The sequence below is a fragment of the Humulus lupulus genome, chromosome 9 (assembly GCF_963169125.1).
Source record: "Humulus lupulus chromosome 9, drHumLupu1.1, whole genome shotgun sequence".
NCBI classification, from domain to species: Eukaryota; Viridiplantae; Streptophyta; class Magnoliopsida; order Rosales; family Cannabaceae; genus Humulus; species Humulus lupulus.
In genome coordinates, this window is record NC_084801.1 from 155,116,095 (window position 1) to 155,129,336 (window position 13,242).

Consider the following 13,242-nt stretch of genomic DNA (forward strand, 5'->3'; position numbering starts at 1 on the left):
TGTTTATGATTATGCTATTTTATGTGTTATGTTTTCATATGTTATATGTTATTGATGTGTATGTTGTAGGCTTGGGCATATGCCTATTTGACTAACAAGACCCCAAAAGGATTGTGGGCATAAGCCTATTTAGCTGGTAGGACCCCACTAATCTCATGGGCATAAGCTTGTTTAGTCTATGGGACCCCAAGTAATAATGGCCATTATAATAAGTGAATTATGTGTTATGATATGTCTTTATATTTTATTATGAAATTATGTATATGACTATGTGTTAGGTTTTCCTTGCTGGGCATTAGGCTCACTCCTTTCTGTTTATGTGCAGGAAAATAAGTTTAGAGGCGGTAAGATTCGTGACGCTTGGAGAATGTGTATCGATGATGAATGGAGTCAAGGGGCCGAGTGTTATTCGATTCGAGGATATAGTCTCCTTTTATGTTTTTATGGTTTTTATGTGTATTTTCCGCATTATTATGTAATGTCTTTTATTTTAAATCTTATTTTGTTTTAAAGACAATGGGATCCCAAAATCCTTCTTAGTATTCTGTTTATTTGTAAATAACTCTTATTTTCAAGTTACTCAATAAATTATGGTATTTTCGTAAAAATGTAAGTTTTATGTATAGTTTCGATAATGGTCCAATTAGTCTAGATTAGTGGGTCATTACATCTATATTTAAACTCTGCAAGGGTTTATCAATTTTCACAATATTAGGTCCTCAAACTACAATCTCATTTATACTTTTCAAGAGGTTACACGAACTTGTTGGTTTGAAACTTACTAGATTTCTTTCAACCCAGCAAGGTGTGAACCATTAGAAGTTTTCGTGTACACAATGACACCTAAGAGCACTTTCAATGGATGCTCTACTTCATCTTTTAAAATACTTCATCAAAACACACTTTTTTATATTTTACTTTTAAATTTTACATTATACCATACATCAGCTTCTCTATATATTTCTCTACATCATTTAAATATTATATCTTTAAACCTATTTTATTACTTAAAGTAAAATAAAATAATTGAAAAATAAAAAAGAAATAATAAATATATACTAAATGGAGAGAGAAAGCTTATAAAGAAAAATAATAATATTAAAATATTATATAAAGGATATGTAAATGTTATGTAAATGTAGATATGTATTAATTGGAGTTTGTGCATAGCTATTATAAATATATGTATAAAGGAGCTGATGGAAGATGTTTTTATGAGTTTTAGCTAAATATTATAGAGAAAATGTATTACAAAATATATCACCAAAACATACATTTTTATAATTTACCTCAAACTGTTACATTATATCATACATCTATTTCTCAATTTTTTCTCTACATCATTTATATATTATATTTTTCAAAATATTTTATTCATTTTAAGAAATAAAATAATTAAATATAATAGTATCATACTCATGTATATACAAAAGTTTATAAAAAAAATAATGAAATATTTATAGCTTGATGAATAGTGTTTCACCACATAGAGAAATACTATTCACTTAGGTAAAAAAATATAATTTTACATCATCTATTAGAAGACTACTTAACCATTTTTACTTTATATTATAAAGAATAACACATTTTAGCTAATCCATTGGGAGTGCTCTAATGTTGTTGTACTATGAATCTAGTTTTCTAAACTTGAGAAGCATTTGCCATAGGTCCATTAAGATCAAGAAGAGTCGTTTCAGAAATGGATAACATTAACCAGTAGAGGAAAAATGCAGAGAAACCCATGAACACTCAAACCCAATTATACCCAACTTATAGAACACACAAAATCTAACAGTGTTCAATTTCAAATTTATGATTCAAAATCTTAAACACAACAAAAATACAAATCACAACCCTTTCATCACATTCAAAAAATTCTACAATCAAACAAAAAAAAAACACAAATTAGTGTTAACTCCTTGCATCATTGCTAAAAAAATCAAACCCAAAATCACAAAAAAAATCATAGATCCTACCAGATGCACAGCTCTGTCCTCGACCTCGTGCCTTCTTCGTCAACTTGCAGACAGATCGCGTCTTTTTCGTCATCCCAGGAACAGCAACATCGAACATATCATTTCGTCCTCTGCAGTTGAATCAGAGGAGGTCGAGGTTCTGTCATCCCATGGAGCGTCGATGGGTGTTACAGATCTAAGGGGTTGCAGTTCTGGGGAGACGGGGTTGGGGAGATGAAGTCAGCGAAGGGGTGGGTGAGAGGTTGAAAATGAACTTTATTTTATTTTAAAGATATAGTTAAATCAATTTTTTTCTCTATAGTAAAAATTTAATGGTTTATCTTTTAGAAAAGCTATTTGTTTTTATTTATTGATTTTTAATATTTTAAATTAATTAGGTTATTTAAAATAATTTTTTTAATGTTTCTAAAAAATATTAAAGATTTTTAATATATTTAATAAATTAAAATTAAGTTGACCCAACAGAATGTCGCCATATGTACCCTTGACGAACTAAATGACCTAGAGACTAACATGTGCACGAAAAGAGTAACTGTAGCTATTTTTGCCACAAAAATTTTTATATAAGCATTTAAGTGCAACAAATCAAACTATATAAATATTTTTCCCACAAATTTCCCTTTTTTTTTCTAACCTAAACCTAGTTATCTCACTCACTCTCACTCCTCACTCACACCATCAGCAGCCTCACTCTTCTCCCTCTCTCAATCTCATAATTCTCCCATCTGTAATACAATTCGCCGCCGCATGTGCCCACCACAACCTCCACCATTCTCCATTCCTGTCTCAACTTTACATTCACACAACTTGTCATCCCTTTTATATTTCATAAAAGCTGCCTACCCTCATGCAATCCAAGCCTCATTTCTTCCCTCTCACTTCTCTGTAAACCATCACTACTCCAAGTCCACCATTGAAGCTTCACACTACTCAAGTCTTAAACTCTCATCCCTCTCTCAATTTGTCTCTCTACTCGGCATGTTTTGTTTCAACTTTAATGTTATGTATATTGTATATGATTCATATATTATTGCTATTCTATTGTATTTGTTATTATCATTATGTATCAAATTTTGTCGATATTGTTTTTGTTATTTGTATTTGTTCAAACTTTTATAATACTATGAAGTGTAAATTTTAAACAAAAGATTGTCTTCTCAACACAAATATATTTTAGCCAAAAATAGCTTAAAAAATACATACAAATTGTGTTATAACATACTCATAAACTATAAATACAATAAAACCTCTCTCTATACTAATAATGTTGGGACCAACATATTTTATTACCATGAGGAGGTTATAATTTAATAGAATTATATTTATAAAATGTTGGAAATATACACATTTAAATATAAATTAAATAATAATTGATAAAACATGAATTCAATGTAAAACATTGATAAACGAAAATGACAAAAAGATATGACTACAATATACATATTATATAATGTTGAAAATGTACAAAGTTATTTTGCAAGTTTAAATTGATAACTAATTTTATCATGAATTTTTAGTATGTAAGAGATAGTAGATATATATATACATATTATTTAATATTAAGTCAATTATTACTATGTGGATGCATATTTTCTAAATGCGGGATCAAGAAATATTATAACTTATTACAATATAGAATTTATTCTTATTTATAACTGGACCCAAGTTGGAACTAAAGTTTTTTATGACTATATAAGAGTTATTCCAATATAGAATAATACTTTATTAAAGTTTTAATGTAATAATATTACTTACTCATTATCAATTACTTTAATAATTTCTTCAACTTGGTAAAAAATTTCAAAATGTGATTTGAAGTTATTGATTGTGGACTTTCCATTGTGATTCGAAATCAGTTTGTAGATTTATGATGGGAACTTTTAGTGTTGAATTATTTTCAAGGGGTAATTTGATCAGTGGATAGAGGGATAGTTTTGTAAGAAATATATGTGGAATAGGATTATTGCAAAGTTTGTTCCGAGGATATTCAATTCCAATTGAATTGAATTTGGTAAAAAAAAAATTGACAACCGAATTGGAATGGTTTGTTAAAGGAAATTTCAGAGTATATACCCTTTAATATAGTTAATTTTTTTAAAATGATAATATAAGTTACTATCCCAAATATATGATATTTTCATTTTTTTTTTTTTAGAAAACATCCCTAACATTCAAACACTCCCCATCTCTCTCAGTCCAAACTCTCTCTCTCTCTCTCTCTCTCTCTCTCTCTCGCAGACCCCTCACATTCTCACTCTCCTCATCACAACCAATACGATGTCGTCACCACCATCTTCTCCATCAACAACAATGGTAAGCTCGTTTTCTGTTTTTTGTTTTTAATTTGAATCGTAATGTATAAAATCGATGAAATTGGTTTGATTTTAATCATAATGTAGGATTTTAAACTTTATTTTGCAAAAATATAGCTTGAAATAGGTTTGATTCTATGTGCATTGTTTTGGAAGATTTAGTTTAAATTCTGCAAAAAATTTCTCGGTCGATGTTCATTCGATGCCATTACGATACTTAATCAATGATAATTCGATGACATCCAGTGCATGTGTCTATTTTTGAATAATCGATGTTGTGTTATCGATGCTCAATCGATGAATTTTTGATGGATCATTAAATAAAGGCGATAGTAAATCGATGTTGTATCGATGAAATATCGATGCTAGTTCGATGCTTGCATAGTTTTCAGTTTTCATTTTGTATATCGATAATATTTTGACAGTTTTTTTAGTATTAGTTGTTATTTATTAAATTTCCATCGATGCAATTTCAATTCTAGTTCGATGGTATTTCGATGCTTTCTTTGTTTTAGTGCTCTTTTGATAAATCTAATAATTTTGATGCTATTTCGATGTCATTTCGATGGTTGTTCAATCCCATTCATTTAAATGGTGATGCATCGATGCTAATTCGATGCTATGTTGATGCGATGTCGATGGCTTTTATATGTTATATGTTTGAAAGATATTCGATGCATAATCGATGCTATTTCGATGACATATCGATACAATGTTTGTTGATTTTATTTTGTATATAATCGATGCAATTTCGATGTTCTTTCGATGCTGATTTGAAGGTGGCTTAGTTTAGTTGTTATTTGTTAAATGTATATCGATGCAATTTTGATGCCATGTCGATAGTTTGTTTGTTGATTTGTAAAATTAGTTTCGACAGCATATCGATGGTATTTCAATGTTGTTTCGATGCATACTTGTATATGTTGATTTTTTCTTTTTGCTTCGATGCCAAATCGATGGTAATTCAATGACATTTCAATGACAACAGCAGACTGAGTTTTTTTTTTTTTTTTTAATAAATTTAACTAATTATTTCTCTTCTTTTGGATATTTTGCAGATGCCACCCAAACATATCCCACCACTTGAGATCCTCATAGAGGATCATTATGTCGGTCGTATGACCTATAGGGGTTCTGAAAGGTTAATTGAATTGAAGAAAAGGTTTGAGGAGCATGGATTGTTGGGGAGGGTGAATGAGTCTGTTTTTGGACCATTCTTCACACCCCTGCCTTTCGTTCTCTGGGGCATTGATGCACACACTGATTTTGCGGAAGGTGAAGTCTCCGCGTGACGATGAGATGCTCTTCTTGATGGGCCCAAACTTATGTAAGTTGGGGTGCACGAGTTTTCCATTATGACTGGCCTGAGCTGCTCATGTCCACCAATTGTCGCTGACATTCAACCTCACCTAACGTCCTCCCGCCTCGATACATATTTCAATGTGGAACCCGAGAAAAACATTAGGTTCATTATGTTGGAACGAGCTCTTGGTATGCGCGATGTACATGATGATTTGTACAAGCTCGGTTTGGTTTATTCTGTGGAGGGGATACTATTGGCTGCTGAGAACGACAATGCTATTTGGTGAGATTCATTGTCGATGGTCGAGGATTTAGAGTATTTTGAAAAGTATCCATGGGGATCTCTTTCATTCGATACAACTGTGAAACAATTCATTAGAGATATGAAAGCGATTGGTGCTACAATACCTAGTAAGAAGGCGAAGAAGACCACTGAGGTGGAATCTTCTAAGGGTGTTCAGGTGGAGGCAAAGTACACCTTCAAGGGGTATCCAACAACCTTGCAATATTGGGCATACGAGACTATTCTTGATTTACAAAAGCAATATTCCAAGCCATGTGATTCAAGTTCCCTAGAATGCTACAGTGGGAGAGCTTAGGCCATTCGAAGCATTCATATGTGAACGATATACTTGCGAGGAAACGTGTAAGTTATTTCAAATTTAAAAAATCCAAAAAGTTTTTCCTTATACCAATCAACTTTAGGAGTTTCTAACTTTCTAGTTTTGTTTCCATTACAGCTATCATGCATTTCTATCCACAGGCCTCGGCCAGACGAGTGACACTTCTTTGGCACTATTTATCAGAGGACAGAGGGCGATGCTCCTAGGTATGTGATGCTATGAGATATGATCCAGCCTGCACCTGAGGAAGGAAGACCCTTCAATCCTGAGGCAGAGGCTGCTGTAGTGGCTGAGATAGCTATGGAGGCTGGCATATTTTTGCTGAGGATGCCCCGATGGAGACTGCTCTTGATACTAGTGCATAACCTAATTTTTCTCCCGCTCCCACTCCTACTCTTGGGGCTTATGAGGTTGTGTTGGATGAAATGGCCAGACTATCCAGTTCAGTGGGCGAGGTTAAGGCCACTCTAGGTATCGTCCTTAAGAATCAAGAAGTTATTTTGGAGAAGTTGGAAACACTTGGTGGTATACCTACTCCTGCACCTACTCCAGCAGAGGACGTAGAGTACGACATCCTCCCCATATGTTACGAGCCTCCTGTTGGAAAAGCCACACCTCCTCAGTCAGTGCAGATGACCTCCGGCACTACTAATCCATGAGTTATTACATTTTCTTTTAAATGAAGTAGATAGTATACTAATTTCTCTCGTTACAGGTAAGCGCACTAAACATCGACCAGTGAGGTACGAGGACAATGATAGGCATCGGGGAAAATAGTTTCTAAGGCATGTGTAATACATGCATGCCAGTCAAATACAAACGCCAGGTCCTTAACTTCTCCAATCGCTTCCTTTAGCTTTGACATGAAATACTTCCAAGAATCATGATTCTCACTATGCACAAAAGCAAATGCAATTGGATACAGATGATTATTTGCATCCAAAGCGACTGCACATACTACCCACCGTATTTTGTCTTTAAAAAAGTGATGTCCATACATAACACAAGACGACATGTACGAAACCCTCTTCTACTTACTCCGAGTGAGAAAAAACAATATTTGAACCGATCATTCTCAGTGACAAAATTTGTCAACGTCTCGGGATTTTTCTGTTGAAGCATGAACATGTACGATGGTAACTTCTAGTAGGATTCTTCCAGTGTCCCTCTGACATACTCCAGAGCCACCTCTCGACATCTCCAAGCTTTTCCATATGACAACTCAATGCCATAGTGTAACGTCCCATATTCGTTAGTTGTAAGGCTTAGTGCCTTGATTACTGTGCCAAGAGAGCATACACTACAACAATTTTTAGTATATATTACATTAAAAAAATAACACATATTTAGAAGTGTTGTTAATAGAAAATTAAAAAAAAAAAACACGAATCCCACCGTATTACACGGATGAAAATTACTTGGCACCATATGAAATATAATTATGCGCCAAATGAAAATAACAGAGACATGAAATTTCTCTCAGCCTCTGCCTCTCTTTCTTACACTCAGCTTCTACACAACCACGTTATTCTCCTCCACTCACTCTCGTCTACATAACCACATTTCTACACTTTTTTGGTTTCGTCTCGTCTGTCTCTGCCTCACGCGAGTCGCTAGAGCACATGACGTCGGTGCGAGCTTCCAAAGGACACAACGGCGGTGGGTTTTCTGGTTCGCTCTCTCTCCTCTCCTCTCTCACCGATCCACCCTCCAAATGACGCTGCCACCTCTATGATGTCGACGCGAACGCCGGTACCCGCGAACTACGCCTCTACGACGCCAATGTCGGTACACTATCATCTCAACATTTATATATAAATGTTTAAATGTTTTTTTTATTTTATTAATTTTGTTTCTGTTTATTAACTTTGTTCTCTCTCTCTGATTAGCTATGAAGAAAAAATCAGTTTGATTTTAAGGTATATCTACTTGATGAGTCGATGACAAAGTTGCATTTATTTCTTGGTCGACAACTAGGGAATAGCTCAGGTGACTATTTAATTGATTTTCTGTTTGGTTCTCTGTACTGTATGTATTCTCCTTGAGATTTGTTATCAATACAGGAATGCCTCTGTTATTAAGGTATTTATGAATTTTGGGGACTTGAGATGGAGCAATGTCTTTATTTGGTTCATACCTGGATTCTGAAACTGGTAAGTACTTTTATCTTCTTTTTGTATCTTAATTATTATTTAGATTTTGTTGTTATTCTGTGAATCTAGCTACATTCAATTATGTTGGTGAGGGAAGACAGTTCTTTACATATTTTAATCATGGCTTAATTTCGTATATTCATTTCCAGTTCTACATAAAAGTTTAGGGAAAGGGGGAGTTTCAGTCCCACACTATTTATTAGGTCTGTCCCTGCATAATAAAATTCAATGATATTTTCTAGGTTGTTTTGTTGCAGGGGTGATTCACTTTATTTAGGTGATCATCATCCTGATGCACTTCGCCAGCTAGATCAGCATTTGAAAACATAAAAGAAAGTATACTACCATTGTTTTTTTTTTGTTCTTTGCAACAGTTTATGCTATTTCAAATTGGAGGTGGTTCCTGATAGCTTTTTGCCATGTTATTGGAAGTGAGATTGAATCTTTAGTGAAGCTGAAGGAGGCGTTTCATAATTGTAAAGATACAGAAAATGATATTGTGTTGAAGATACAAAGGTTAATTCATTGCACTATTTCCTTTAAAAACCATGATCACTGAGATTGATTAATTTCCTTGCATATTCTGTACTATGTATTGAAACTTCTGTTTTGATAATAATAATAAACCATATATACATTTTTATAATTGTAGATTAATTTTATATATCTTTCATATTTTATTTTGCTTTTTTTGGTTTGAATCTTTCTGTTATTTTTATGTTTAGTGCACCTGCATTTTATTGGATTATATCCAAATGTAGTACTTCCTCTTTTATAATTTGGAATTAGGAAGACATCTTGGATTAATCCTCTTTTATCTTCAAGTTTGCTGAAGACAACTCTGCTCTCATAATATACTTTTAGGTGGTCAAAATCTTGATGATACAATTCGAAAATGGCACCAAAAATACCAATGAAGAAATGGCGCAAAGGATCCCAGGTATCAATTTGCTTTTACGACTCAGTTTGAAAAAATTATTTTAGTTTCTGGATTCATTTTTAACATTTTGAATATGTGGAGAAATAGAACAGTATAGAGATTATTAAAGATGCAGAAAAAGAAGAAAATGTTGATGCAGTTGAACATGTGGAAGTTGGAGAAAAGAATTGGATGGTGCAGTATGCTAAGAAATTTAGAACTAAAAGGTTAATTAATTTGAGTTGGGGATATGAATGTTTATATATATATATATTTCAAACATATTGTTTTTTATTAGATTTTTAATTATTTCATTATGAGAAACAATGATTAATATAGTGAGATGAAATGAGAGTAAAAGGTTATATAAGATGATAAGTTATCATCTAGGAATTACGACCAAGTTATCATTTTATTAGTTCTTATGCTAAGGTGATTTTGACACTAAGAAAACTATTGTTTAGATAAATGATAGATGATATGATATATCATTGTCTTCATTTGGAATTAAAAGCTTGTGTTGTTTGTAGAATAGTATATTTCTCAAATAAGCTGACTTGTTATTTGTAAATATGTATATGCTTTTAATTTAGTCTTGAAATTATATATTTCGCTTCTTTGTTTCTTTGAGTATTTCTTCATTTTCTTGTTTCCAAGCTAATTATTTTCAATAAATCATATTTTATGGTTGTCAATGGTTATCATAGCAGGAAAAATATGTATTTCTCACTCATTTGTGAATTAATTCAAGCGAAATAGATAGTTAGATAAATGAAATGGAAGCTGCTCGTTGCTAAGTTTGGTAGAAATTCTTCAAACTTGGCATTTTCTTTGTATAGCTCTCTCTATAAAATTGTCTACTATATTCATATCTATGTTAATGAAGCAACTAGTAAATTGTTGAAACAATAAATTGCCGCTAGTGTAGATAAATGAGAGGTTGTATGATAGCTAATTCAAACACTCACAGGGCCTCTCTTTCTCACGCTCTCCTTTTTCCCTCGCCTCTCTCAAATTCTCACCTCACTGAAGCCTCTCTCGGAGTAGCTCAAGAGGTAAGGCATTTTGATTTTTTTTAACTTTGATTTTGATATTTAGTGTTTTAGTTTGTTAAGTAAAACTTGTATTGATTTTTGTTTTGGTGTTGGGGTATTATCAGTGGGTATAAGTCTTGGTTTCTCCCCTTGTTGCTGATCTGGTTCTTCGATCCCCTATTTCACAATCAGGTAAGTCAAACTTCCATTTACATATTATTGATGAATAACCAAATTTTTGTATATATATAGTACATATTATACAAAGATAAATAATAGGTGCTTGCCATCTTTTTTTTTTGTCTATGTACATAAAGAAATGTTAAGAAAGTGGGTTATATTCTCTGTTTGTCAAAATGTGAATATTATATATAGATAAGATAAATGAAATTAAATATGATTTTATGATAGCTAATTAGATAACTCATGATACTATATTCTTATGATCCCTTTTTTGTATCTTGAAGTGATTTGGGTGATGTCTCTAGAAAGATTTTTATCGCAAATCTAAGGCTCAAATCATAGTGATTGAGTTGTTTGTTTGCGTCAGCTGTTTCACCACAAAACAAACCAAACAGTTTGGCATTTCTAGAAAACTGCATTTATTATTTTATTGTATTGAGAAGAAACCAATAAATTTGCACAGTAAAAACACCCGCCAAGTATTTGCCATACAAGAGAAAATTGATTTGTTTAGTAAATTTTACATTTAATTTCACAAATGGTTCTACCATTTGGGAATGTCAAATGACTCATAATTCTTTATTCAAACTTTATCTCAAACTGGTTTTGGTGCTTGATTATCATTGTGATATTTGCTTTGTAGGACTTGCTAAACCTGCTCCTGTTATAGAAACTTTTTGTACCGATGAATTAGTTTTACAGCATGTGAAACTTGATGGAGTTGTTACTTTGGTTGATTCCAAGCACGCAATGCAACACCTTAATGAAATAAAACCAAGATTTGTGGTTAACGAGGCTGTAGAACAAATTGCTTATGCTGATTGTATTATTTTTGAACAAGGTAGAGTTTTTTTTTTTTTTTTTAAATCAGAAAACAAGTTAGAGTGTATTCATTGAATCTGACATTTGTTTTTAAAATGTGAGGTGATTATGAGCTTTGAAGCTAATTGGATTCCAACTATTTCAGCAGATAGATTTAGTGACTGAGGTTGAGCTGGAAAAAGTATTATTTTCTTTCTCTGATTTTTCCTTTCCAATCTTTTTTCTCTGTTTTTTTTCCTTTAAATTTATTTGATTTATAAAGAGTATGGCTTCAAATCAGAAAAAAAAATTTATTTGGAGTGAATAGAATCTATATATAACAAACTAGGTTTACTTGGCTTTGTTGACGATATGGATTTTATGTTGTAAAGAGTTCTTTCTTTATCTAGTGTACCTCTATTGTTGACATGTTTTTTGTAGTGTAGTAGACACAAGTATTTGGTTAGGTGGAATTTCTTTGTCTCTTATTTTGTGTTATGAATAGATTAGTGTTAATCTAAATATTTTAATTTTCAATTATTAAAAAGAAATGCCATACTGACTCTTAACCTAAGCACTTTGTAGAGGCAAACTAATGCTAACATGGAATAGGACAAGATCCAAAATTCCCCAGGCTTCTCATCTTGACAAAGTGCATGATCAGCAACTGGACTTTCACTCATGCATGTGAATCTGTTTTGAATTGCATTTACTTTAGGAGTCTAATCTTATGCCTATAATCTTTATGTATCGATAAAGTTCTTTAGGTATCATAAATCTGAAAATAGTAATGTTGAGCGTTCTGGAACTGCTCGGGGATTGAGTGAGATCAGTTTCTTAATTTGAGAAAGATTAAATTTCATATCTTGTTAGATGCAATTTATGTCTGTTCTTGATTATCTGAATTCAGGGCATAACACTAAATATTTTGATACTTTTTGTATTTAAATATAATACATAGTGCTTTTAAATATCCTACAATTGGTAGACACATACTTTATAAGTTTAGATACTCAGTTCTAGAATAACATATTAATAAGGGAAAGAAAAAAAAGTCTCACTCTTTGGTTATTACTCTTGGTAAAGAGATTTTCCATTCTGCAATTGTCTATCTATCCTTTTCCTGAATTTTCATATGTTTGTCTTTTCTCTTATAGTACCTTGTGTATTTAATTCTAGTTCCTACACAATATTATTTGGTTCAGTAGTATATTTTCTTGGCTATGCAACCTGTAAAGTCAAAATCTTTCATAGATGCATTCTAAGATTTTGTGATAGGTTGCAGTTTCCACTACAAAGGCTTATATAAATTTTCTTTCTAATGGATTTGTGTCTACCAATTGTATCAGGTGACTGGACAATAACACTTTGAGTGGAGCAATTCCTACATCTTTGGCTAACATGACACAACTTTCCTTCCTGTAATTCTTTTCAACTTTTAGCATTTTAATACTACTTGTTATCAAGGCTCCATCACAAGTTGAATAGTTTATAAAAAGGTTTTTTGGGATTTTTTTTAATGGTCTAGGGACCTGTCATACAACAATCTAAGTGGTCTAGTACCAAGGTTGCCTGCCAAGACCTTCAAGTAAGTCATTTTCTATATTGTAATTGTTGTTGTTGTTATTAAGATAGATTATATGAGAGAGTATCATTAAATAACATGTTACAACTGCTCTAATTTGCTTCAAGCCTGGGCTGCATTTGTCTACTAATTCTTGGGTTTGGTTTCCTTCTTTGGTGGAGGTACAGACACAACCAACAAATTTTCTTTGACGTCAACGGTTAGTAAACCTAACTCATTTTTTAAGCAATATCATTAAAAAAGAAACAGAAGAAGAAGAGATTAATAGTTGTAGGCTTTAAAAAATTTCAGAGCAACATCATGAGGAGGTTTGCCTTGGAAATCCGAGGAGATTTCAATTTAGAGAGCTTCAGA

General features: G+C 32.4%; 1 protein-coding gene across 1 annotated transcript; it reads left to right on the top strand.

Annotated features, from left to right (window-relative positions):
- Positions 1–11,032: 11,032 nt before the first annotated feature.
- Positions 11,033–12,841, top strand: LOC133802242 (uncharacterized). The gene is made up of 2 exons (XM_062240513.1): positions 11,033–11,343; positions 12,653–12,841. The coding sequence occupies exons 1-2, from the start codon at positions 11,067–11,069 to the stop codon at positions 12,673–12,675; spliced, it is 300 nt and encodes a 99-aa protein (XP_062096497.1). The 5' UTR covers positions 11,033–11,066; the 3' UTR covers positions 12,676–12,841.
- The last annotated feature ends 401 nt before the right edge of the window (positions 12,842–13,242 follow it).

What these genes read in the sequence shown, in the direction of transcription:
- LOC133802242 (XM_062240513.1), top strand. Translation starts at nt 11,067, where the DNA reads ATGACTCATAATTCTTTATTCAAACTTTATCTCAAACTGGTTTTGGTG. An exon ending in TTGTATTATTTTTGAACAAG is followed by an intron (nt 11,344 to 12,652) that starts GTAGAGTTTTTT and finishes CAATTGTATCAG; the next exon opens with GTGACTGGACAATAACACTT.